Source organism: Aythya ferina, assembly GCF_964211825.1.
Source record: "Aythya ferina genome assembly, chromosome: 13".
Lineage (NCBI taxonomy): Eukaryota > Metazoa > Chordata > Aves > Anseriformes > Anatidae > Aythya > Aythya ferina.
This window is the reverse complement of record NC_140311.1, coordinates 2692759-2720539: the sequence shown is the minus strand read 5'-3', so window position 1 is coordinate 2720539 and position 27781 is coordinate 2692759. Positions and strand designations below refer to the sequence as shown.

At 39.4% G+C, this 27781-nt stretch overlaps 2 protein-coding genes across 6 annotated transcripts in view; one reads left to right on the top strand and one right to left on the bottom strand.

Annotated features, from left to right (window-relative positions):
- The first annotated feature begins 154 nt into the window (after positions 1-154).
- Positions 155-17659, top strand: POF1B (POF1B actin binding protein). Its single transcript, XM_084534683.1, has 15 exons — positions 155-651; positions 4672-4710; positions 5128-5229; positions 5972-6187; positions 7489-7619; positions 8181-8208; positions 9208-9282; positions 11475-11567; positions 12304-12417; positions 12588-12740; positions 12862-12972; positions 13650-13778; positions 14109-14182; positions 14540-14654; positions 16499-17659. The coding sequence occupies exons 1-15, from the start codon at positions 211-213 to the stop codon at positions 16502-16504; spliced, it is 1827 nt and encodes a 608-aa protein (XP_084390809.1). The 5' UTR covers positions 155-210; the 3' UTR covers positions 16505-17659.
- ZNF711 (zinc finger protein 711) overlaps positions 16645-27781 on the bottom strand; it is a 24522-nt gene continuing 13385 nt past the window's right edge. For 2 of the 5 annotated variants that reach the window (XM_084534666.1, XM_084534667.1), the window contains exons 7-10: positions 27281-27418; positions 25885-25932; positions 25177-25320; positions 21860-24711 (exon numbers count right to left, since the gene is read on the bottom strand). In XM_084534666.1, coding sequence (XP_084390792.1) covers positions 23534-24711; positions 25177-25320; positions 25885-25932; positions 27281-27418 — 1508 coding nt within the window. In that variant the 3' untranslated portion in view covers positions 21860-23533. Of the gene's footprint in view, positions 16871-17831; positions 17905-19054; positions 19151-20345; positions 21171-21859; positions 24712-25176; positions 25321-25884; positions 25933-27280; positions 27419-27781 lie in introns of those variants that run through there. The other 3 variants (XR_014697597.1, XR_014697596.1, XM_084534668.1) reach the window with 3 other exon arrangements.

The window sequence follows — 27781 nt, the reverse complement described above, 5'->3', positions numbered from 1 at the left end:
GCCGGGACCCCGGCCCCAGCCCCAGCCCCCGGGGCGCAGCGGTCCCGGGCCGCGCTGCCGGGCGGGGAGGCGGCGGCGGCCCCGGCCACCCGAAGGTGTGTCCTGGGCTAGGCGCGGCTCCCCGGCGGGTACTAATCGCCGCCCTGCCCCGGCTCCCCGCCGCAGTCGCCGCCCCGCTGCTCCATCGGCGGGGGGGGGGGGGCGGCCGCGATGTTGGGGCCCCAGCAGCAGCTGCAGCCCCTCGGGCTGCCCCCTCACCTGCAGCAGCAGCAGCAGCAGCAGCAGCAGCACCACTACTACCGGCGGCAGCAGCACTACAGCACGCTGCCCGCCGCCCGCCGCCCCGCGCCCTGCCCGGAGCCGCTGCCCCGGCCCCCGCCGTGCCGGGAGCCGCCGCCGCCGCCGCCGCCCTGCCCGGAGCCGCCTCAGTGCCGGGAGCCGCTGCCCTGCCCCGAGCCGCCGCGGCCGCTGCCCTGCTTCGAGCCGGCGCCTTTCCAGCGCCACGACGGCGGCCCCGCTCTCGACAGAGTGCGGACATACGGCCCCGGCTGCCGCCGGCCCAGCGCCTCCTGCTCGTCCCGAGCCGCCTCGCCGCTCGAGTGCCCGCACGGCTGCCAGCCGCTGCCCCCCGCCTGCGAGACGCCGCCACAGGTACGGCCCGGCCCGGGGAGGGGAGAGGAGAGGAGAGGAGAGGAGGCGGCGGGGCCGGGCAGGGCCGGGGCCGAGGCCCAGGAGCCGAGAGGGAGAGGCGCCAGGCCGCAGGTGCTGCCCCGGCCACACGGCTGCCTTCCCCTGGCTGCTCCTCGCCCGCAACTCGTGAATTCCCCGTTGAAGTCCCCTTTTCGTTTGATTCTGAGTAAATCCAGCAGTCCTGCATTTGGTCCCCTTGGACAACCCCAGTTCACTTTTTTAAAAAAACTTCTGAACCTCTTAGTCTACTGAAACATTTTTGCCTGTTTTGCCATCAGCAAAACTGGAAGTCAATGGGGAGCCGCGTGCTGCTGCTGCTGCAGCTCCAGGTTTGCCCCACGTCCACCCACCAGGCCCCTTGCTCGTGTCTTATCTCTGGGTGCGCTGCCTTGTGAGCGACAGCAGGCTCAGGGGGCCGTGAAGCTGGGCAGGTAGAGGGGGCACGGTCCCTGCTCAGCTTGGTGTAAAGGTCCCCGCAAAGTAGTTCAGCCGGTCGGCTGCGGTGTCTGCGTTCAGGGAATGTACAGCTTGAAGCGGTTGATGGAATTTAATAGTTTAATAGATACATCTTAAAAGTAGAGATCAATAAATTGAGAACAGCTTTGACTATGTAAGAACAGAAAAGGCGATCAGAATTTGTTTTTATACCATTTTTTGTCTCATACGTCAGACCATCATTAATATCAATAGAAACAGGACTGACGTAATACATTCAATACAGGAACGTGTATTTGTTCCAAGTTCCTCATCTCTCATTTAACTTTCTTTCCTGTGGTGTAAAAATATTTGACTATGAAAAAGAACAGGGATTAAGGCAAATACGAAACCTGATCCTCTTCCAAAGCTGCTTTGCCTAGTTTAAAGGCTGCCTTGCTCTGGAGGATAGGGTGGCTTCTGTTGGTTCTGTAACGCGAGCCGCTTCCCTGGCACGGTGTGTGATGTGGCTGTGGCAGCCACAGATACCTGCTGCACCCAGGTTGTTAATCCCTCCTTGGCAAGATGTGGGGCAGGAGTGTAAACGCGGGGCTCCCCTCACAGGTTTGTGATCTGCTTGGCTGGGCTCGAAGGTAGGCTGAATTGTCTTCAGTTACGTTGATGTTCAAGAGAATGAACGCTGGAGGCCCAGACTTCGCCTCTATCCCCAGATTGATGAACGGTTTGGTTATAGACCCAAATTCTGTCCCAGCTCTGGGAAGTATGTTTGATTTTCAGCATCTGTTTTGGTCACCGAGTCTATTAAATTGTGCTGATGGAAAAATAATTTCTGGAAGTGTTTTGCTGGATTAAAGACAAAAGAGGGCGTAGTTTAAGTTGGGTTTTGTGTGGGTTGCAATTTCAGCGGTGGAGAGCGAAGGTGGTTAATAAACGTTATTAGGAGGTTTTTCAGGAAGAAGAGGGCAACAGATAGGGAAGTCAGCGGGGAGTTGGCAGGAGTTGCTGCTGGCTTGGCGCTGAATGGGAGCGGTCAGAGGAGCGCTGGGAGGGGTGGCCCGAGAGGCGGTCTGGGGACCCACAAAGGTTTCCAGGGAGCTGCCAGGAGAAGGGCAGTGCTCTGCGTGAGAAATTGCCATTTGGCTGCGTAAATGAAGCACTGCAATGATCTCTGACTCACAGAGACGTTTTACCTGAACGCGAATTCTCAGTTAGTGGCAGCCTGGAGCTGTAGTTTAAGCTTATTACTGTTGATAAGGCGAAGGGCTTTCTTTGAGCAATATTTAATTTACTTCTGCAGAGCTTTTATAGATTAGTGATAATGAATGCCTCCATCACTATTAGCATGCTGATATTAAGTCTTATGGTTGGTGTCTTCTGTTGTGTTCACGTACATTTTTAATAAACTAGAGGGAGGGAAAATGTGCTAGTGGCATGTGTATAGCATGTGTGATTGTGCTTCTTGTGGTTGCAGATTGTTCAGGATTCAGTTTTCTTTCCTTTTTTTTTTTTTTTTTTAACTTTGTTTTATTCTTGGTGTAGAAGCCAAATGCTACTCCCAGCCACAGCAGGTTTCATATGGAGGGACTGAAGGCACCTCACCTGCCAGAACCAAATGACGAATATTGCTTAGAATAAATTCTCTGTGTGATTTACACATGTGAACACTCGTACCATGGCCATGAAAAAATACGGCAGGAAATGGTATGCACGAGATGTCTGTTTTCAGTGTGGGGTAAAATCCTGAAAGCCTCTGTGAGGCGTCCTCTCAGGGGAAGCCCTGTAAGAGCTGCTCGTGGCTGGGCCCGTGCTATGAGTGCTGAGGGCTCGCCTCTGCTGTGAGTTTTGTCACCCGCTGTCCTTCCCGAGGCGTGAGCTGCGTGCTCCAAAGGCCTGTGGCAGCGTCATTGAGATCAGGTGTGTTCGTACAGCTTTTCAGTGCATTGAAACTGTGCCTCTTAATTTTGTGGATGATGCTCACCTGGCTTTAATGTGCCACACAATAGCAGTCAGTGCTGAAAAAGAAGAGATCTCTGCCCTGTCACTTGTACTGGACGAGGGCTTGGTCCTGCCAGGCACACCGAAACCCTCGGTTGCCTCACTGTGCTCCAAGGGAGCGTTCTGGCTAACTTGTGTGAGGGGAATAGCAGCGTTCCTTGTTTCGGTATTTCACTTCTCAGCTCGCACTGTGTAGGTGTCAGTGACACAGAAACCGGGCTGTACGCTCCCGACTCGCAGGCTGGCTCCTCTCAGAGCTAGGACCCGGTATGGAGCCTCACCAGCTGCGGGGGTTCCCTCCCAGCTGAGCCCTGAAGGACCCATGGGTGTGGGAGGACGAGCAAGCAGCTTTCGAAGTTTTCTGCAGCAGTTATCATTTTGAGATTTCTTAATTACTGTGGCTGATGCTAAAGCAGTTTCTTCTCTACTTTGATTTCTCCTCCGTGGTGCTGTTATGATTCACTCTTGGGAGATTTGGAAAACTGCTTCGGGCTTCCTGAACTTGTGCAACACTTCACAGCTGGAAATTTGACCTACTTCAGAGTTGCTCTTACCCAGTTAAGAACGTCTCTGAGGCTTAACTACAGCAATATAAACTTCCCAAGCCCACGGGTTAAAGGGGTAAATGATTTGTTAGGAAAATTCAAAGCATGCACTGTAAGGAGGAATAAGTAGGATGTTGTAAACTAACAAATTACCTAATCCTTAGATGAGATTCAGGGGGAATTGTGCTTACTTGGGTAAAGAGCTGGGCACGGAGGCTTCAAGCAACGTGTGTGCACTGTAACAACTGTGGTGGGTCCACAAAATGGAAAACTGCCCACGGTTGCTTGAATTGCTTGTAGACAGTGGGGGGCGAGGGGAGGAGCAAAAGAATCTGTATTTGAACAAGAGCAAAACTGGTGTAATTCATGGATTTTTGCAATTCAAAGAAGTGTATTTCATTTTTCCTTCAAGAATGAGTCAATGTTCCACGTCAGTTATGGAGTTTTGTACCACTTTTTGAAATAATTGCTGCAGTTTGGTGCATTGGGTAGTTGTTTGGTTTGTTGGCAGTTCCCCGGTCCCTCTTATTTTGGCTTTTAAGCAAAATACAGATTTTCTTTCCCTGTTTTTTTTTAGGTGTTTTAGAGATGCATCACTACACAAGCTGATCTTAATCTGAAAGGCTGCAGTTAAGACAGTGTTTTGTGGGACACGTGATCTGTGAAGATCCTGTCCGGTGCTAGCTCTGGGTCCTGGTCCGCTGGCACTTACAGACAGCAAGGACTCACCTCCTCTGACTTACAAATAGGTGGCTGAGGAAAAACAGACTCTTCTTACTGAGAGTCCAGATTGCGCGCTGCTGTGCTGTGTACGGGTTATTTCCTTTTGGGTGGAAAGGCCGTGGCTGTAACACTTCTCAGTGATTTCAGCCAATGGCTCTCAGTACATTTATAGCTGATTACAGTACTCAGACTAATTTGGAAATGCATGTAAGCCTGAATTCTGAACATAAAAGGTTTTAAAGTACAGTAATCAGTGAATCTTTACTTCTTTTCTTCCTTGCAGGGCACCGTTCGAAGGATTATTATAGAGAATCCTGAGCAGGTAGGTAAACTGCTTGGGTGAACAACTAAGGTGAGCGAGCTTCATAGCCTGATGAGCTCTAGCTGACATGGCATGACGTGCACCTGTGTTACACAGCCCACTCGTTTTCTTCTGCCTGGTCGGATTCTGTAGTTTTGAGAAAATGGTACACTTGGCATTACACCACGGGGGTGAAGGGAAATAAGCGATGTGAGATGAGAATCTATAAGCACATTGCACGGATATTGCAAAATAAATAATTCTGGGTTCAAGATGAAATGAATGCATGATCAAATGTGGGTAACTCAGAAATCTCTTCCAAAGCGCATGCATCTTCACATTACAAATATTCCTCCTCATTTTTTTAGTCCAAATTATGCTAACTCTGAATTCACTATGTGACAACACTTACGAATGCTTTTTATTAAAATGTTACAGGAGCCATTATCCCCGTTTCTTAGAGGGGGGAATTTCTGCCCTGGAAATAATGTCATCTATGAAAAGACAATAAGAAAGTACGAGCTGTTAAATCCCCACCAAGTAAGTTGGTTGTTTATATAACCTACTGCAAAAGGAAATTGAGACAGTAATGTTCGTGGTTTTGTTGTTTGTTTGTTTTTGTGAACTTGCACCCACCAGAGCACTGTCTTGTCGAGGCACAGTACACATTCTCAAAGACTGGAACATAAACTAGTTCCTAGCTTGTTGTTCTGGTCAGTGGTTTTGTCAACAGCAGTTTTCTTGGATTATAAAACCAAGACGTGTGTCTCCCTGATACATGGCACACACTTAACCTGGAATTGCTGAAAGCATTTATAGAGGAAAATGTCTTCAGCCATTTCCTGTACTTTTTTTTTTTTTTTAAATTTAAGTAACAAAAACTCAGTAAGTAGTTCAACTGGAGCTCTTTAATCTCTAAAATGCTTGTGAGAACAGGATATAGATGTTTTAAATTAAATAATGGAGGTCCCTATTGCCTCAGTGAATATGTTAAGTGGAGCAATATAATGAAACAACTCAATTAGGAGAAGTGTGTCTTCTGTGCGTTCATTTGCAGCTGCTAAAATATGAGGAGTTGGTGAATTACAGTGCTGAAGTGTGACAGTATGAGACAAACTTGTATTCAATTAGGAAAACAATTTTATTGAAATTATTAAAAGACATTTGAAACTGTCATCAGTCTTTCCATGCAAAAACATATTTCCTTCATTTATGTATTCATATGATGCTTCCATCTCACTAAGATGTGTTCAGAAGCTTAAAAAATGTGTTTCTGTCTTAGGAGAAGCAGTATCAGTTTTCCCACCAGTGTCAGATTCCCCAGCAATCCAACCAGTGCCACGTTATCCAGCCCTGCCAGCCGTCTGAGCAGTCCCAAGTCACTCACCAGTGCCAACAGACACAGACCAGCAGCCCTTGTGAAATAATTCCAGTTTCTGTGACCGATGACTGCAGAGGAAATACAGTGAGGAGGGTAACAGTTCAGACATGTGAACCGGTAAGAATCCTTTGTTTAATGTTTTACTATTCACAGTACATTTTTCTGTGTGGAGTATAAAACTTCACAGACACACAAAATTACTGATCTCTGGTCTCAACAGTCAAGCCTTGTTCAAAATCATAGTATGCTATTTTACTGTAATTTTAATCCGTCAAGTCTGGCTGTTTTATTGTGTTGTGGGCTTTTTTTGTTCGTTTCGTTTTTCTGTACCTGGGAGTGCTACCCATGGATTCAGTCAGGTTTCATCTGTCACTTTTTGTACAGCAAAGGCTGTGTAATACAAGACTCATACTTCCAGTTTTGGTAAAAACTTACACTGCTTTGTAAAATGGACATACACCCATTCAGCACTGCTTTCCTTCTCAACCGATCAGTAAGGATTTGAAATAGATTTCAACCTGATGTAGAATTACTTGACGAATTGAGAATTACTTCACTGGAAGCGCAAAACTAGCTTCCTTTAGAATAGTTTGCATGTTCCTGAGTTTCTACAAGCTGCCAGAGGACACCTATATGTGTGTACTACCATTTCGGTTGGGGGTGGGAATGTAGCAGTCCCTTCCTGTGCATCTGTTCCATATATAGGTGGTGATAACATACTGGGTGTCTTCAGTACTGGACCTATGTGGAATCTTCCATAGCTAGAGACTCTCATTTAAAAAAACAAAAAACAAAACAACAACAACAAAAAAAACACACCTTAGGTAAATTCAGCCTGGGCTGCTGTTTTTACTTTTGTTATTCACATATGGCAACGTTTGGTCTTTGCTGGGAGGTGCCTTTAGGTTTTGTTGGGCTTAAAAAAAGGAGGTGGCTTATGTCAGAGCTTCTCAACTCATCCATCAGAAATACTCCGGCACGTGTATGTATGCAAAAGCAGTGAGAATGTGGGGATGCAATTATCATTTTTGCAGTGGGGAATCCTGCACCCGGCTGGGATTGTCTGGGTGCTGTCCACGTGTGGTTTACCCACTACAGCTATAGAAACATTAAAGAATATTAAAGAAAGATTTCCTAATTACCTACACTTTCCATATTAGAATGATGATGATATTACTGTAACAGATAGTACTTTGCCTGTTGCTTGTTGCTGTAAGGAAAGTCATTTATTTCTGTACCATTTTCTGAAAAACGGAAGACACAGAAGACTCAATACCTAGGAAAAGAACTGTGTAAACAAGCTGCAAATTAGTAAGAGCAAATGAAAACAAATCCATCATACTTGCAGCATTTTCATGTTCAGCTTTCATCCTGAAGAGGGGAACTCAATTATGATCTTGTTGCTTATCTTCTGTTAGGTGAATTGCTCTCAGGAGAATAATGACCAGCTGGACTGCCGCTACTTTGGCGAGCTCCTTGCCGAACTGAACCGCAAGACCAATGACCTGTACAGTTGTTTACTACAGCATGTGGAAAAGATAGGAGGAAGGTATTGGCCTTATGTCTGCTATGTCAGTTTGGTGTTCCAGAAATTCTAGCAGTGCACAGTTAAGAGCACAGTACTGTTTGCAAGTTTTTTTTTCTTTTTGAGTCTTTATAATGTTCTTACCCTTCCCACACAATCACCAGTACTTCATTGTTCCCCTCTCGCTCTCCGTGCTTTCAGAGTTCACTGAAATAAGCTTAAGCAGTCCATCACAGAACCCCTGCCACTGCTAAGTAAACACTTCAGGTGTGTCAATACACTGCAGCGTAGTTCTGGGCAAAGACATTACCCAAGCCAATTAAGAATGTAATTGGGTTAACCAGCCATAATTGGGATAACTGCCCGAAGAAACTGCCTGTGCTGACTGCACTGCTGTCAGTATTCTGGTCTCCTTTGAACAACACGTTCCCTATCAGCTTAAAGGGAAGGTAACGACTCTTAGTCTAAGGATTTTTAATTTTTTTTTTTAATATTTTAAAGATAATCCTTTTGTAATTGTAGTCATGAAGTTGGAGTTGTCAGGTTTTCTGTTAATCAGTCCCTTGCATTTTGTCTGTTTTACAGGAACCATGACATTGAATTTACGAGTCAGGTAAGCATCATGCATGCTCTTACAAAGCTGTTCCCTAAAAATTAGTCTTAATAAGAATGGTGTGGATCTTGGAACAAATTAAGCCAAGCCAGTTTAGCTGAAGGATACCAGTCTGTTAGCTAACAACTTCTGCTTGTTAGGAACATTCAGAGCCTGAAACCTACTGCTAGCTATGTATTTGCAAATGTGGTAATACTGAAAGAAGGGAAGTTGAACAATTTGCATTCCAGCATGAGAGTCAAATTTTTTAAGTCTTTCCTGTTATGCCAGTGGTGGCTTCCTTGTAACACAGACTTACACACATACATTGTTTTCTCTGTGCGCTTTGTGCGTAGGATCTTTCACTCTTGCCAACAAAGCATTTGTTCAGCAACGTACACTGCTGGGCACTGCGAGAAGGGAAGAACGCCGCCTCTCGCAGAAGTGAGGGGAAGTAAAGTTGGCAGAACAGACGCTTTTAGATTTACAGACAGCTCTCTTTTGGGAATCCAGCCCTGATGCACTCACTGGGACCTTTGTTATTTTTGAAGTTATTATTTATATGGTAGAAATATTTGTCTAGGAATGAATTGCATGAAGCAGTGTTGCTTAATCACTGGCAGTATCTCCTGTAACGTGTTGGTCATTTGTTTGTTGACAGTCTATTCATTATTTAGAAAAATGAGGTTTGCTCATAATCATTAACTGCTGGGAGTTCTGTTTTAGTGTTAATTGCTATTTCTTGAGAGGAAATTGTTTTGAATGCTGCGTTTTAACGAACTGTTAAGCTTAATGCATATTTTGATATATGCTTCATTTATCGCTTCATCTCAGTTTCTATATGCCACATATAAGGCTTTTGAAAATTTCTGGATATACTTTGATCTATTTTCCTTCTTATTTGCCTTGCACTAAACATGTTTTTCATAGTAGAGCTATGTAATTAATGAAGAAACCACATTATGATCAACCAGGCAAAATTCTTAATCAAGATGTCTCCTCTTTTCTCCCTTTGCTTAGACTGAAGATATAGAAGATTTAATTCCCAAAGGACTGTCTGAGGCAACAAAGCAGCAGATTCGTTATCTCCTCCAGGTATGTACATAGCATGGAGGGGGATGTACAGAAGCCTACAGTAACTCAAAACAGTAGAAGTTGGCTCAACACGTACCCAGGAACTGGTACAAAACATAAATTGCTCTGTATTCTGCTTTCTCCATTTATTCTATATGAAGGGTATGGAATCATACAGGTGGCTTCAAGTCACATGTTGTGGTAGTTCACTCCACAGATTAGCTGTGTTATAAACTGAGCTTTACTGCAGCTTTCTTCCAGTTCCACTGGAAACCATTTTGGCTTTTGACAAGTAGGAGAACACTGATTTTTCATCTTTTTATTTGTTTGTGCTGTATATTAATGCTTTATTTTAAAAGCTAAAAGTGCATAGTAGGCATTTTACTGAATATTGAATTGAGTATTGATTACTGCTTATTACATCCACTGCTTGAAACTGAGGTCTCACCTTTTACAAATGGTCTGGCAAACAGCTGTACTATGGCAGTATCTCTGTGGCACCCAGTAGCAAAACATAAACCACTCCTGGTTTGGCTCCATTTATGCATGGCTTTTGTGTTTTTTTCTCATCATATTCTTTAGCTACTTAGTTATCCCTACCTGCTTTTTCAATCAACGTCAGCTTCTGAGAATGGTTATGCATTCTGTTGCTTCCTAACATTCTAGCAGTCTCTGTAACATGTTTTTCCAAAAACCACTGACTTCTTTATGAAGTGCTTGGAAGACCCCTTCCTTTGATAAAACACTAAAAGCAGTGGTACTGTGAATAGCACTAGCTAGTGTGTGAATCTCAAGGTTGGCTCCAGAATGGTGGACTTGACCTGTAGGTTTGTCAGAACAGGATCCACAGCAGCCTGCACTGATCTGTCTCCCTGGGGTAGGGGTCAGGTGATGCCACCTGAGGGCTGCAGAACACCTCCTGGTAAAGAAAACGTATGTGAGTGAGCAACCTGCTCTGACTTCACAGCTGATCCTGGTTTTTAAGCATGAGGTTGGACAGGGTGACCTCTCAAGTCTCTTTCAACCTCAATTATTCTGTGATTCTTTTAGAATGAAGGACACTGACACCAAAATATTTCATGATCTCATGTTAGAACACCATGCCCAGAAACAGTTTCAGCTCACCCTTTTGTGAAAGAACTGGAACATGTATCTTCCATGTTCTCTAAGTCTATCTAGTTTTACATTCTTACAAAAATGCTTTAAAAATACACAATTAAAGTGTCTTTTGGTGAAACAGATTGTCAGCAACTGAAAGAACTGAAATTCCACTTTAATTACAAAAGAATGCTCTTTTGTGAAGCCTCAGTCTCAATACATTACCAGTAGAAATGACAAATATGACAAGGGCTTAATAGTTCTTTTAGATTTGAATAATCGACAAATTTCTTTCATAAAGAAAGATGAGGGAAAGTATTAGAGGAAGAGGAACAGACAGAATTTCACTTTCTTCAGAACGTAAGAAATACATCTTTTGCAAAAATGTTCAGCCTATCTAGATGAGTCAAAAATTTGACGAATTCATGTTTTCTTTCAAAGTCATTTTTTCTTTTGAATATTAGAAACACATCACGAAATGCAACAGTTTGTGATTTCCCATGAATCCATACACAGTTGTTAGCATGTATTAAAAGAAAAAAAGAGAACAGTGTTAGGCTATCATGCATTATTGCCCTTCTTTCTTATCCAGTTGACTCCTTTAAATTTTAGGGAACTCTCAAAGTGAGGAACTGGTTTTGTGGTGTTTTTGCTTTTTGTAGTTTAATACATTCCCTTGCACTTGGGCTGAAAGGGGCTTTCTCAGGTCTCAAAGATGATGACTTCTTCCTCTGTGGCTTTCCAGGTAGGGTGGTTACCTTATCAGTGTAACTCACAAAGCTCTCAAAAAAATGATTGTGCACTATTAATGCATTTATTTTTATTGGTGTCCAAGTGCAATTCTCATTTACTCTCTTGTTCCTGCATTCTTTAAAAAATATTGTCCTGTGTGTTAAAAGGCAATCATTCAAAGATTGTGTTGTCTGTAGAATGAAGTACTTGAAAATGTGTCTCTTTCTTTGTAGAAATCATCAAGAATGACATGCACAGTACTGCCAGGAGTTATTTTCAGCTGTATAGCAGTTCTGTTCTTTTACACATAGTTAAGCACATTGTAAACAAAGCTCACTAATATATTTTATAATAATATTTTTCATTTTTTTTCCCTTTCCTAGATGAGAGTAACATCAGATAAATCTTTGAGACTTGTGCTTTCCACTTTCAAAAATTTACGTGAAGAGCTTTGCCACTTACATGATGACCTGGGGGTAAGTTGTTATTTTTCCATTTCCTGGGCCTCATCCATTTGTTGCTACCTGTCAGTAAGAACTCCATTATGATGAAGCTTAACTTGGGAAGTCCAGATTTCAGGTGCTTTAACAGAAATGGATGGTTTATTAATGGCCTTGCAAGACTTGAACAGCACACGAGGTTGGATTTCTTCCTAGAAGTGGTTTTCAAGCGTTCAGTTTGTTGAAGCCTAATAACCAAATACTTTCAAATGCAGAAAAGGCCTTTGAGTGGACTTAGACTTAGAGCTCTGAACTGGCATACAGCAGCTATGTATGTCTACAGTGGGGGAGATGTATGGGAACTGTGTTTTTGCTTTTAACATGGACAGGGCATAAATGCCAAGTGCTTACTTAAATAGCATTCTGCCAGGAAGCAGGAGACCTCTGTTCCATTCCTACCTAAGGTGTACTCCTCCCTGCTGGAGTCTGTGCAGTGAAGTGGTCTTTGGTTTGGATTTTTCTGTTGGTTTCTGTTTAATAACTACAAATAAGTCTTTCTGGGACAGACTGAAAGAGCAGTGTCCAAGATAACGGTGCTTACTACACAGCATGAAGCCACAGATAACTGCAATAATGAGCAAATCTGAGCTATTTGCAGTTAAATGAAAATTGGGTAATTTTCTGTTCTAAAATATCACTTAGTATATTTGAATTTGAAGGGCTGTTTACTGAAAAATGGCAACTATTGACAGTTCATGCTTTTGTCTTACAGAAGTTAGAAACTGAAAATGTCTTACTTAAGAAGGATTTGGCTTTTAAAGAATCTCAAGTGAAAGAATATGAAACTATGTTGACATCGCTGCGAGAGAACAATCGTCAGCAGCAGGTAAAGCTAAGAACATAATTTCAGTATTTCTACAGTCTGGCAAAAACTAGCCAGTGTGATGGCTTTTTGAGTATTCTCAGTGATTACTGCCTGGTGTATGTTTGTGTGTGTGTGAGCCTGTTACTTCCCTAAGGAACACCATGCATTCGTTCCACTTCTGTGCTTTCCAGCAAGGACTCAGAGAGAGTACTGTGAAGTGTCGCTCTCTGGAAGAACAGCTCCTTTCTCTACGGCTCAGTGAGGGAGAGAAGGATTGTCAGTTGAAAGAAGTGGAATACTGCAAGCGTGCCTTGGAGCAGGAGATCCAGAACCTCAGACTACAGGTAGTAATGAGGCCTTCACTACTTCTGTATTCAATAGCTGTTATTCACAGATAATTAAGAAAATAAAATTATAAGATATTTTTATCTTCTATCTTTAAATACTTTTTTTTTTTTCCTGTAGATCTGCTCTAATCCAACACTTCAGACCACCACAGATGAACTCTCCAGCCGTTATGTAGAGATGATCAATAACTTGAGAGAGGATAAAGATCGTGAGATCCGCAGTCTTAGGGTATGTAGATTAACTTTTCCCTTATGTGTATTCCTCATATTGTATGACTGGAGGTAACCATTTTCTTTGTTTAATATATGTTTTTAAAATTATGTTTTGATTAGGAAACAGAAAAAAAATATATCATGTGCTTTTTAGTTACTTTCTGGCTCTGCAGTTTGTTTATGCAGCACCAGTGATAGCTCTAAAACCTATTAAAGTGTCATTAAAAAAATAAAAATTCTTTAGATGTAGAAATTAAGAAATACTGCTAATCTCATTAACTCCTAATGGGACGTTTTGTCCTGATGAAATAAGAAACTGCCAGAAGATACCCAACAGAAAATAAAGATAAATCCCAATCAAAACTGCACATAAGAAATCTCTAATTTGAAGAATTTTAGTAGTATTTTACTGCCCTGGAACCAGTTCCACTTATAAACCTGTTAAACTGATATTGGCAGAATTCAGCCTAATCATTGCTTTCTGAATTTATTGTGAAGTTCAAGGTTTATATTTGAAAATGACTGGGTTTCCTGTGGTCCCTATGTCCGCAGCATTTTGTAAATTATACTAATTCAAGTTTTACTGTTGATGATTTTAATGAACAAAATACATGCGGACTTCTAGATGCATACTGAAAGGTCACCTGCAAGAAGGACCTAGCACCTGATTGTTTCTTAACCTGTGTTTTGTAGTCTCAGTTATGCCAATTCCAGCAAGATATATCAAGAAGAGAAGGGAACAACAGTGACTTGCAAATAAAGTTGCATGAATTGACATCGATGCTCGAGGAGAAAGACGCTTGCATTAAACAACAGCAAGAGGTACAACAGGATAGCTTATTTTTTGTCTAAGAATATTTTATGCTTAAACCTCCACTTACTACGAATGTAGCAACTTAACTAGTGGCTTATTACTTGTTGGAAGCTAGAAGGCACTTGTACCCTTCTGGATAAGGCATCAGGGTTAGGATTATTACTATATATATAAAAATATATAATATAAATTAAATAACTATAATATTATGTAATATATATAGTATAATATATTCTATTTGATAGGAATTTCTGCAAGAATTTTTTCTGGATTTAATGAACTAATACCTGAGGAAACATTATTTATTTCAATTGAATATTTACTGTTGGTTTTCTCAGGACCTCTTCAGACTCAAGCATGAGAGATTATCAAACAGTCAGTCCCCTGGTGTAACAACTGTCATCACTAAGAAGTAATGTACTTATTCACCTTTCTTAAAAATACATCCTTTTGATTTTCCATTGTGTAGCTCTTATAAACTAAGTCTTTACCTCCTGCAAATGTCTTAATGTCAAATGTCTGTTCAACTTAAAGGCAAAAATACTTCAGCTAGTAAAAACCTACACAGGTTTCAATACTAAACATTGTAATAGCAAATGAACATGTTAAAGTGGCATTAAAATTACAACATTAGCATTTTAGTTACTACTAAAAATATTTGGGGGTTGTTAATTGACAGGATTATGTGATAAAATCAGTTAGTGACTTGGATACAGATATGCAGATTTCAGTTTTATAGTTAACAGGTTTGCAACTCTTTTTAATACAGGTACAGGAACCAGTATCCTATTCTGGGCCTTTTGTCTGATGACTACAAAGTTACATCACCTGTCAATAAATCACAAACTATTGTAATCGAGAGGAGTGGAGAGATATGGAAACACGTAAGTTCACCTAGAGATTGCCTATGTAGTCCCTGAAATTCCTAAATATTTGATTTAACTTCAAAGAAAATATTAGCCAAAACTGACTTCAGAGAAAAAGGAGTAGGGTTAATTTAGCCAGGCTGTAGAGAGCAAAGTGACTGAAGTCAAGGAACTGTGCTGGCTATTTCAAGAAGGCAGTAATTGCTAGGTGGAGTATAAATAAAACAACCTGTCATTCTTTTCTCTGGCACATAATTACCTTTAACAAAAGAAGTGGTGTTGCTCTAACAACAGCTTTTGCCCTCATGCATAAGGCAGTCTTCTGGGCATCATTGCCTGTACTGGGGAGTTGGGAAGTTCCTCAGTGTTCTGCTCTTAGGTAAAGTGCACATACTGTCTGTTTTGGGTGCGCAGTGTTCTTCTGAATCACGAGTGTTAATTACTCTGCACTATTATTAAAACATATTAAGCACCATATTCCTGAAACTTACATAGAAACAGAGCAGTGACTAATCCAGGAAATGCAAAAGAGTGGTGACTTTTTAAGGAGTGGTTTAATGTTAAAGGAGAAAGTAAGACTGCAGAAGCTATTTATGTTACAGCACACAGGATAGTGTCAAATATGAAAAAAGTAGAGTCTTGAGAAAGATCAGCACGCGTTCTGAACAATGGAGTTTGAAGAAGTTGTATGTGGATAGAGTATAGCAGAGGAGCATATTTAAAGAAATATAAGAGCATTTTTGTGGAGGACACAACCAAGAAAAAGTAATTATGTGAGCAGCTTCAGTAGACTAAGGGTAAAACATCTGGCATGTTCTGAAAGGATACCTGAGATGCTAACTGGAGTAGGATTAAAAAATAAAAGGTCATTGACAAACAGAAGAATTTTATTACTGACCTCCAAAATTCATCCTAATGAAATGAGAATTAAAATAATAAATAACAGTAATAAAGGAAAAGCTAAAATCCTTTCCTAGCTTACTTGTTTGTCATAGTTTCCATTATAAAAATGGAAACAATGAGCGTATGCTGCATTTGAAGAGATCAGTATCATTAAATAAATGAGAACTGTTTGTGTTTTAAGTTTCCCAAGGTCTTTATCGCTAGTTCTTTATCACTAGTGGCAGTTTCATCTGGAACAGAATTGTTTTGTTGTAAGATAAACTTGATAAATACAGTTTAAGAAGTGCCAATTTCCTTGGAGATTCACCACTATTTGTTCTGTGTTTATGTTCTGTCAGTCACATCTTTGTATCTGCATTCATTACTTAATAGTGATGCTGATTGATTGGTATTGAATAGTGTAGTTTTATACTGCACATAGCATGTACATGGTACTGCCTTTCAAGTAATAATATATATTATTAATATATGATTAACGTATGTTAATAATATCCTTTAGGATACCCAGATGAAGGTACTTGAATCTTTTTGGTAACTTTGATCCAAGTTATATTACAGAAAACTTTTAAGGTAGAAATTCTGTAATATCTACTATGTTAGTATCTGATAATTTCCTGCTCTTGGTTGTTTTCATAAATACAAAACACAAAACAACCAACCATAAATCATTGTCTGTGTTTTTGTGCTTACTGAAGACAGTGAATCATAGCAGATCTGACATCTGTCAGTTGCTGAACAGAACTGCTTACATGTAGTGATACAGCTTTCATCTTTCCAGTACTAGATGCTGTAAGCACTGATATGCATAGCATTTGTTAAAGGGGAATGGCCCACTGCCATTTCAGATGCTTAAAAAGTCAGAGCATTGAAGAAAATAAATAAAGGATGCATGCTTTATATACCAGGACAGCTTTGTAAGTATGCGTATTATCTTCTAACAAGCTGCTTTTTTCTCTCAGGAATGAAAGAAATACCTTGGCCATCACAGCTGCTCAAAGGAGGTCACAATAACCAACTGAAGTTGCTTTACTTCCTGCTATTTTTGCATCAGTAAAAGGGTCGGTCTGATAGTGAGAGAAAGGCCAGAGAACAAATGAAGAACATGGAAGCATGAAGATGATGGAAGACAATGTCTTGTCTGCACTGTTGTGAACCTGTGTCCATAAGCTGCCGCTCACGTGTGTGTAAACGTTCCTGTTTTAGTATTTTATATAAATTCACTTACTTTTCTCAGAAGAGAAGGGTATGCCGTGCTGTCGTGGCCTTATTGTTCTTGACAGGACTAGCGTCTGCATCCTCAGTCTCTATTCTTCAGTCACACTTGCAGCAATCTAAGAAACAAAAGGAAGAACTCTGAAACCTTTTCTGTTTCCTCTTCATAGCATTATCCATGTTCTTGTCTTCTATCCACTTACACAAATTTAAGTCACATACTGAATGGCTGGTTTCAATACAGACAGATTCAGCAATCATCACTTTATATTGCTGCCTCTTCAAGGTGAAGCAAAACCCAGAAATAGCTTTACTTACCTTACATCTGCCTACGGGAAACTAAGAGACAAAGGCAAAATATTGAACTTGCTCCAGCTATACAACAATTTAAACATACCTATTAAATTGGCAGATACTTAGTTTGGGATGATGCTGACTTTATAACATTAATGATGTTAAAGTTAACATATTTCAGCTGAACCTTTACAAGCCCCCAAACCAGTCATAATTATTTATTTTGAAGATATCAAGAACATGGTCTATTTTTATATTGAAGAACCTAGTATGAAAGAGCTCATAAATTTTACTATCAGACTAACTGACTATTTACAGTTTTTTGCTCCAGGCAGGACCATGGAAATTCTCTCAACTGATTTGGTATAAATAATTAAGTAGTTGTCTAAGCAAGACAGTGCATTTGGTGAGCGGGAAAGTATTAAGCATCATAGGTAAAACTTCATGCCATCAAAAGGTGCTAGCTCTCTATCACAGGGTTCTTGCTTTGCTCTATTTCTGCAGACTTACTTATTTCTGTTTACAAATAATATAGATCATATACGATGTTAAATGGTGAAAGAACCCTGTAGGCTATGTGTAATTACGAAATAAACGTGTGTTTAACTATCCGATGACATGGAGTACTGTATTCTATTCCAATGAATAATTTTACTGACACTAACGACTTACCACCTTTGGTGACCTAAACCATCAAAAGAAAAATAAGCATTTTTTTTAATGCTATCATAGTGATTGGTGCTGTTATCCCAATAAAAAGAGACACAAATCAACTTTCTTACTTACTGTGCTCTTTGCCATGATTGCAGCTGGGCTTGACTGGCTGGAAGCATTATACAACCAGTTCCAAAGAAAGAAGCTGTAAACAGCAGAAGCATCAGTTATTAATGGACATGCTTTACACTCTTTTCAGTGTACTTACTAACCTTTCTAGCAAATAAATAATATTAAACCGTTTCTTTAGCTCTGTATGACTTAAGACCGTGTAATAGCATAGGCAAAGCAGTAAACGCCCTTAAAAGACAGGAAAAAGTACGGGCTCTCAATACAGTCAGAGCTGGTTGGGCGTCGTAATCTGATGACAAATGCCATGTTTAGCAAGTGAACTGTCTTCCGTATACACCTGGCATTAAGACAAATTTGAAAACACCCTAATTGTTCCCCATGCTAGTGGCTAACATTCTATTTTAAAAAAGCCTACTTTACTAACCAGGAAAGACAGATGTCAATATTGTATTGTGTAGCAAGGATCAGCTGCTCTAAGGCTTATAAGGCTATTTTAAAACCTCCCTATACTGCACATGCTACAGCACTGATTGCTGTAACAACATACCTTACTCCCAGATAACACAAAGCAATAGATACTTGTCAAAAAGCTGAGCTAGACTAGAAGGTGAAGCATAGTGGCCATTTGGAGCTGGTTTTGTTTTAAAACCAGATTTATTTAAAAAGCAAAATTTTTATTTTTTATTATAAAAATACATTTGCTGTAGTCTCACCCACTGCCTGACTGACCTAACATTTCTCCTGGAGTTTACAGCAATGCATTTTTCTCACTTACTCATCTCTGTACATTCTAGTTAACACTCAAACTACAACCAGTACACTTCAGAAAATTTTTCACCTCCATTTCAGGTATGTCCACTGAGACTTCTACATTTTTACAGAAGCAAATTAGAAAAACCAAAGACAGCATTTACTTCATGCGTTTACAGCAATGCATGTACTGCCCTGTTAAATTACCAACAGTATTAACTAAACCCTCACTGCCTGAAGTGATGTAACAGCACACAATTTCTTGTTCTTACACTGAAAAGTAGGAGAAAAAAAGCTGTCTTCTGGTTTCTGCTACTGTCTTTTCCACCCAACTATGTAATGCAGAATGGTTTCTTCTGCCTCAGCTGTGAAACAAAAGCCAAATACAGTCCTAGTTTAAAAGTTAATGACACCTCTAGCATTCTGCCTGAAAAGTCAACATAGGCTTTGAATACTACATCAAGGTAACATACCTTTACCTTGACCTTTACCCTGAGACTACGCTGCTGGTGTTCTTCCGTATTCTCACTCTCTCAATTTCATTGCCTTTAATTGTGGTTATTTGAAACCTGAAGAAAAACAATACAGACGATGAATCAGACAAGAATTAATTTTAAGTGTTTCCGCCTTTTAGTTCTTAGTCTGTCAAAGAACTGCAGTAAACAACTCTGACACTCAGAGCAACCCTTCCACATGTATTAAAACCTGCTGCTTGCTCAAGAAAACATGACGTGTTTGTACATCACGTACATCACCACAGGAAACAAGCAGCGAAGAAATCCATACACAGTTGAGAACAGCTGAACTACCTCGGTGCTGTGCTCCTAGGCAGCAAACAGCTTTATGGCACAGGTCACCTTCCCTACTCATCGTGTTTTGGGTGTCATCCTACCACAACTGCTTGGCAAGGTACTTCCTCCTATTTGTTAGTGTCACTGCACAGGAGATTTGCAACTATTTGAAAAGCACAAACCTTTCCTCTTTCCAAAACAGCGCACAGCCCTTACTGAAAACATGGCAAAAGGCAAGACAGGTGAACTTCAATAAGGAAAGCACGTATGCACGGAAGATGATCATGTCTACTGAAGACTACCTCTAAAAGAGCAGAGACCGTGCAACGTGACAGCAGTGATGGGAGACTTCATTCAGGGTTTGCAGAAGTAATAGAATACGATACCACCAACTCTACCATTGAATGAAACATTAAGTCACAAGACTTACGAAGCTCACAGGTGGCAGTGTCTCTCCTTCACTGCCTGCCACCACTTAGGAACTCATCTGCTTTGCAAATGAACAGGCAGGGCCTGTCTGCACTTCATCCCATCCTAAGGTTGTGTTGGTCTGGGTAAATGGAAGGCGGTTTGCTGCCAGCTCAGGGGAGGGAGCCAGTCAGGGCAGAGGTACAGACTACTCAGAGCAGGGATCTGTTACAGTTACAAGAAGTTTCAACATCTGCAGCTACAAAGACAACAGTTCTAGAAGAAGCAGAAGCACTGATGGGGATTTCAACCTACAGGAAAATACCAAGTCCAGGCTCAGTCATCAACATTTACCTAACCAGCACTGGACAGAGCCAGCAAAGGGTCAAGCAGAAGCATTCACTCTCCCAGTGACAACATGAGCTACTGAGTTCTAAAGCCACTGCTCAAGCAAAAAGTCTGACAATTATTTTTTGATACTGTTTAAAGTCCAACATGGATAGAATGCGGATAGCAATACATTAACCTTACTGCTGTGTGAGTTATTTTTCTCTCTTCAACAGACCTTGTCCCCACAATGTTTCTGCCCAGTTAGGTTTCACTGTCCATTTCACCGTTCCACTGCCAAAAGAAGAAACAAACAATTAATATAAATAAAAAACATTCAAAATTCTAAAGCAATAAGCCAACCAAATGAAAGTGGCGACTTGTCTTGAGACTTCGTATTGGACAAGGCTGCCTATAACCATCATGTTAAACTTAACTCAGCTTCTCCATCTAGCTGTCACAAAGAGCAGGGCTCATACACAGGAGATTGTACCAGCCTACACCTTTCTTCAAGTCCTCCTTACTTCCCCATGTTTGTACTTTAGTTGATAATAACCAACTAAAGCTGTAGCTTTTCCAACCACTATTTCTGCCCTCATATCTTGGAAAACATTCCTCACAGATTTTTATGTTCCAGGAAGGTATGTTGGAAGAAACACTACTGTTATCCTCAAACATACACTGCAAATGGTAAATGTTAATACAGTTCACTACCAAATACCAAGCATGAATAGTAAGAGGTATCAAAATATGATTTGAATGTAATGCTCACAGGCATTATATCTACATTTCTATCACCATCTAAAATGCTGGCTTTCCAGAAGCTTAATTTCTTTTGTATGTAGCCCCCATGGACTGTTCTGTACCACAAGAAACGTGATAGATCCTTAAGCAATGAGGACTGAGCGTTTTTACAAGGTTTGCTAAAGATGATGTTACAAATACTTAAGTACCTGGTTATTGTCTCCATCCTTAAGCTGGAAAAATGAGCCAGCACGGATCTGTGCTTGGTCACAGAGTCACAATGATCATCTTCAGTCTGCTATGAAGAATCTCCTTCTGTCTACGCATTCAATATAATTTTCAGGAATAAAACATTAAAATTGTCAACAAAACACAAGTTCAATTTCTAAGACTTTTTGAATGCTACTGCCTCCTCCTCCTCCTCTGAATGCTGGACATACAAAAATAAAGTATTATAAACAAACCAGATTAATAAATTCACAATGTCTGTTTGTTAGTACAAACCTAAGACTTCACTGGCTAAAAGCCCGTTGCAAATCCTTGAGGAAGACTTCATTTAACATTGCACTCTTTTCTTAAAGTTTTTAATTATTGATGTCATAATTCAAGTATTCTAAAATGAAGAAAATTAAGACAGAATTTTTAGCATTTTGCCGACTGTTCTTATTACACAGTTAAGGCAGTACCCACCTGTCTTTTCCCAAAATATGAGAAATCTAATGCACTCTTCACTTAAAAGAAAGAATTTCAATGGCAATTCAATATCACGTTTGATAATTATTTTAGAAATAAACTTAAGTACATTACACCTGTAAATACAAAGGGTCAGTTAAAACCCCAATATTCCCCCCTCAGTAGTCTGATAAACATACCTCAAGTAAGCCCTTAATTTGAGATGTTATTGCATTTTAAATTAGGGAATAATAATGTACTGAAATGTTAAGCAAATTTCCACAGAATGAGACTTTCCTAAATCACCATAAATGAAAAGTATACTCCAAAAAATTTGGAGTGCAAGAGATGCGTTTTATTGTATGCCCGTTACGATGAGTAACACATTTAGAAATAATAATCCCACATAACAGTGACAATCTTATTTTACAGCGTGTACATCATTTTTTACAGCCACATAAAACACATATTTTTCTAAGAGATTTCCCAAATTTAACTTTCTGAAGTTTAGAAATATAAAAAAAATTTTTTCTCAAGGAACTGATTCTCATCTGGTGCAAAAACAAAATATGAACATTATCTGAAACACAAAGCCACAATATAGCATGAAGTTACAATTTATCATGTAAACAGCTGTGTGCAAACATGAAGCAACTAAAAAGAATAAAAAATACACATTATATGCGTAACATTTATGAACAGGTTTTTCATTAAATAGCCCTAGACCAGCTTGTTATATTAAGCGCCATTTGATTTGCAGCATGCTAACACAAAGCATTGTTTAAAGGGATGCATATTTTAAATGTATACACTGTAAACTGAAGATCCACCTCCAAACTCTAGTGGCAGCATATTTCTCTGGTTAAATACTGCATATATACTTTCTTACAGATTGAAAATGCATGTTTATAGCACGGTATAGACTTTTCTTTTTAAGAATTGATTAAAAGGTGCAATTTTATGTTTATACTGAAAATTTCCTATCAGGAGGTAGGACAGTAATAGTCATACCTGTAAAGAACACTGCCCTACAGAACTTCTAAGTACTCTGAATTTTAATTAAAAAAAAAGTAAACTATAATTTTTTCAACTTTCTTTTTAATATTTTTTTGAGATCTGAAGGTATTGAGAAAAAATTAGTGTTGAGTCACAACACTATCAGCTGCATCCATTTTATCCTTAAAAAAAAGTCAGATTCAAAGTTAATTTTGTTATGTGCCATACTGAACAACATTCAACTGTAGATTCAGATAAAAAAGGGAAATTATATACATACACATCTTTAACCCTAGCACCAGAACACCACCTTTGAGATCATAACATAATGCTATATTTTAAACATCATATCCTGCAATAAAATAGGTTAGCAGCTTTGAAAACCTTTTAAAAAATTACGTGTTGGACCTAACTAATAAAGGAAACAAAAAAGTTTCCCAATGAAATGTGTCTTTTTTTTTTTTAGGAAAAAAAAAAAAAAAAAGAGGGACAACCCCTAAATCTCACCATTTCTAGAATATAATTTCCAGGCACAATTTAAAAACGTTATGATCAAGTGACTGACTAATACTCTTCTTTCAAAACTGCACAAGAAGCTAGACTCAGTTGCCTTAGCAAACAATTTGTAAATAACCCCACCATATATCTGAACTGTTTTCATATTGGAGACAAATGCTCTTACTGACAAAATGGATAACACAATCATCTTTTTGTCTTCTATAGCTTAACAATGTGTAATACCATTAATTTGAAGACATTCATCCATCTTTCTGCAAATTTAAGACATTCATCCATCTTTCTGCATTCTATAGTGCTCTTCAGGTTCTGATAAGCAACAATCATAGGGCTATGAGATCCCCTGTCAACCCTAATACTTTTAAGACTTTTAATACAAAGAATGTAAAGTTATGATTTAATATCAAGCTTTGAAACCAGGAGAAACAGTTCATGAGATTTTTTTTCCCCAATTAGCATATCACAGTTTCTAAATTGCTTCCTTCTTGACATCATATATTACATTATGGCCTCTTTGTGGTGCCTCATTATATGCTGATTTTTTTCTGATGGTCTACGGAACCCCTTTTTGCAATACTCACACCTATGTGGATAGTCTTTTGTGTGTATTGATATTACATGCCGCTTAAAGCCTGATGCATCCGTAGTGCTATATTCACAATACTGGCACTGATAAACTTTTCTTCCACTGTGGGTCTTCATGTGCTTCTTAAGTTCAGTTTGCAGCCTAAATCCTCTTTTACATCTTTTGCATTTAAAAGGCAGGTCCTTGGTGTGAACTGAGAGGATATGCCCACTCAGTACAAAAGGATCTGATGTTTTAAAGTCACAGTGTCTACACTGATGTATCTTTTTACCTTTATGGGTTTCACTATGCTTTTTGAGCTCGGATGGACGATGGAAGCCTTTTTCACATACCTCACATTTGTGGGGAAAATCCTTTGTATGAACTGAAATAATGTGTCGCTTCAGGTCACTTGAATTGGTGCTCTTATGGTCACAATGTGGACACTGATGAGTCTTATGCCCTTGAAATAATTCTGTGTGCTGCTGCAGTTCTTTTTCATCTGTGAAAGCCTGGGGACAGTGCTCACATTTAAATGGCAAATCAGTCCCATGTTTGGTTTTGATGTGAGTTTTCAGATTGGACTGATCAGCACATCTGAAGACACAGTGCTGACACTGGTATGGCTTTTCCCCAGTGTGGGTCCTCATGTGCTTTTTCAGCTCTGACGGATGACGGAATCCTTTCCCACACTCCACACAAACATGAGGGAAGTTCTTACTGTGAACTGCAAGCAGATGTCTATTGAGTAGTCCCTGCTCTGCAGATTCATAGTCACAATATTTGCACTTGTGCAGTTTAGGCTCCTTGTCCCTCAGTATTAGCTTATTAGAACTCAATGGGCTTGCTTCTCTGTATCTTCTCGTATATTCTGTAAACTCATGGGTTTTATCAACTTTATTTATAAGTTTATGGCTTTCCAGATGATTGTGGAAACTTACTTTTTTGTTGGTTGTAAAGTCACAGTCTGTACACTGGTATTTCTTCTTAATCATATGATCTGGATGATTCTTCATATGCCTTTTCAAGAATCCTCTGGATTTAAATTTTTTCCCACATATATGACAAGGGTAAACTGTTAAGGGCTGTCCATCAGGACCTATTATAACAGCTGTTTTTAAACAAACAAAAACAAGTTATGAAGGAAATAAATTCACGGATTAAGAAGTTTAAAATCAGCCAACTGCTGTTCAGATTCATGCACTTACACTTGCAGCAGACAGAGTTCAGTAGTTTAAAAACAACCAATCCACAGCACCTACAGTTTATGTATTTTGTTTTAGAAACTGCTCAAATAGGTAAGTGGTATCAGATGTACAGTGAGGATATCCACAATTACTTTTTAATAGCTTGCAAAGTTCAAATGAATTACATCAGCCCAAAGCGTACTGACTTCAGTAGCAGAAATTAACACATTTTCTATGCACAGAATTGGAGGGGGGAAGGACACAGGAAATCTGCAAATCACCTTTTATATTTTTTAATTCTGCACCGGTTTGGGGAACAAAAAAAAAAAAGGAATAGTAATGGAGTAAATACCACTCCATGAGAATACACATAACCATACAGTGTTTACCTGTTTGCCATTGCCTGGCCTCTCCTCTCCTCCTTTTCTTGTTTTTTTGTTTTAGCACTCTATTAGTGCTAATGCTATCACAAATCTGCAGGTATTGTGTTGCATTACCGTTTTTGTTTTCTAATCGTGTATCCAAGTTATTCCCTAGAAACAAAAATTAAACACCATAAAAAACCTTAAACAACTTTTTTCTTTGGGACTGATGACTGGAATTGCACAGCAACAGATCTACTACTTATTAAAATAAGCATCACCCATTCCTCTACAAGGAACATATACAAAAAACAGAGTGCCAATATAAAGCACTACCTTTGTTGTTGGCAAAAGAAAGCATTTCTTTAAACATTGATTAATTCTCAACTATATTCATTGATACCTCATATTTCTCAAGACATTAATTCTTACAAGTTATGCTGGTTGTTTCCTTTTATCTAACTTGAACTTCTCACCAACTGCATTCTCTGTTCTGACTACAGAACTGTATATAAAACCCAAGTTGCAGATCCTCCCAGCTTCCCCACCCACCCTGAAGGCCAACAACACATCTAAAATTATTTTCATTTCTAAATACTAGAGGAGGACTACTCCTTCAACATATACTTCACAGACAATTTTTGCACTCACTGATCAGGAGTCTATCACGCAAGCATAGAGATTTTTAAAAGCCTAAGTTTTAGAGTTCTACACAGCACATTTGCATGTTCTTACCTGCCGCTTGACCATCTTCATATCTTCTGGGTAGTCTTCTTTCATCTCCTGCAGAAAATGGTATTTTAGTCATTAAAATTAAAGTTCTTTTTAAAGATGACGGCTTTGAAAATCTGAGAATGAGAGAAAACCAACTTAACTAAAAAGTAATAGCTCAATCTGTCCCAACTGAGATATGCAGTTCACATCAGTTCAGTATTCCATAATTATGTGCACCAAGAAATAAAAATCGTATCTTTCTCAGTAGTCAATATCCACTGAAGCTGTGTTTGCATGCTTACCACGCTGTCTTTTCTGCTTCTCTCTGTTAATAAGCTCGTTTCTGAAAACTTTCACCCTTATAAATAACCTTGGATACCAATCCAGAAATGAGGATACCCAAAGTCCACAATTTGTTTTTGAGATGAAAGTACTTTATCTTTCCAGAGTAGAACTAGGCAGCTAGTAAGACTTCTGCCTTATCAGCCATTCAGCACTCATCTATGAGACACTACAAAGTTCTACCAGATGGAGAAGTAACACTTCAAGAGTATGTTCCTCATTTTGGATTGGAAGTGTTTACTGCTAAGTGCCAAGGCTCTGCGGTTCAAAACCACTTCATAAGCCCAACTACTGATGCTGATCTGATAGTCTCTTAATATACACTTAATATGCCAAAATCCTGGAAAAAAATAAGTATGAAATAAGAGAATATTCAGAATTTGTCATGTCCTGATAAGATACTTCTACAATTTGAAACATTGCTGCAGAAAAAAAATATATTTATTTTTTCTTTCATAATTTAAAGGAGTAACGGTTTAAAACATGCTACATAAAATAAAGTTATCAGGAACAGCTTCACACATCTCTTCTTACTATTTTTGAAGTTATTCTCCTTTCCTTCTAGTTAATATAAAATACTTAAACCTATTCTTGTTTTTGTAAGACCTTCAACAGCTGACTTCAACCATCAAAAAACCATGAATTCTGTACATCTGAGATGGTAAATTAGAGCAAGAGTACCAAAATCCTCTAAACAGCTTTCCTTTCTACTTTGTAAAACTAAACATATAGGAACCCATTCGTTATATTCAAGATAACCAACTACTAAAGTAATCTGACAACTGTTTGACAAGCCAGCATTAAGAAAGAAAACACACCACTGTAAAAATGGGATCATTTTCTTTGTATCTGAACTGCAAAAAAGCCAAGGACCTTATGTGTAAAAGGTTGTGAATTATGTGGAAAAGAATTTTTCACAGCATTTTACCAACTCCACTAACTGACGGTGCTAATAGGGTTTCCAAACCCCTAAGGAAAGGTGAAAGATTATGACAATTGCACAGAGATTCTGGAAGCTAGGTTGGGAAAAAAACAATGCAAGGGATTTTCAGAAAATAAGCATACTGATTCCTACCGTAAGCAGCAGCCCAAGCAACAGGGACAAAAGTTTTATTCACACCAGAGTCTTCAAGCTGTGTGTCTGGAAGTGACGTAGCTTCTTCCTCACCTACAATAACTTCCATATAAACTTCATCTGCTATTTCAGCACAGCCTGGATTAAAGGAGAAGAATGTATCTTAAATTTCACTCTATTCGTCCTTAATTTTCTTTCACTTAATTTGCTCTCACTCTGATTGATACCCATTATAAATTACTTTTCTTCCTTTGGCATTTAGAACCACCCCTTCTCTTAGGGGATCATTGTTTATTCAGACATTCCTTAAAGAGAGAAAACATATCGATAAAAATGAATACAAAATAAACACCAATACAAATTCAAAATTATAAAATTATAAACTTGTAACTGATGACATTTATTTGCCACTTTGCCAGAAAGCTGATTAAACAAGGTAATTCACAATAGGAAAACAGAAAAATGAGAAATTTGACTAACCTCATTAACTTCATCCATGGA

What these genes read in the sequence shown, in the direction of transcription:
- POF1B (XM_084534683.1), top strand. Translation starts at nt 211, where the DNA reads ATGTTGGGGCCCCAGCAGCAGCTGCAGCCCCTCGGGCTGCCCCCTCAC. An exon ending in CCTGCGAGACGCCGCCACAG is followed by an intron (nt 652 to 4,671) that starts GTACGGCCCGGC and finishes TCTTCCTTGCAG; the next exon opens with GGCACCGTTCGAAGGATTAT. An exon ending in GTGGAAAAGATAGGAGGAAG is followed by an intron (nt 7,620 to 8,180) that starts GTATTGGCCTTA and finishes TCTGTTTTACAG; the next exon opens with GAACCATGACATTGAATTTA.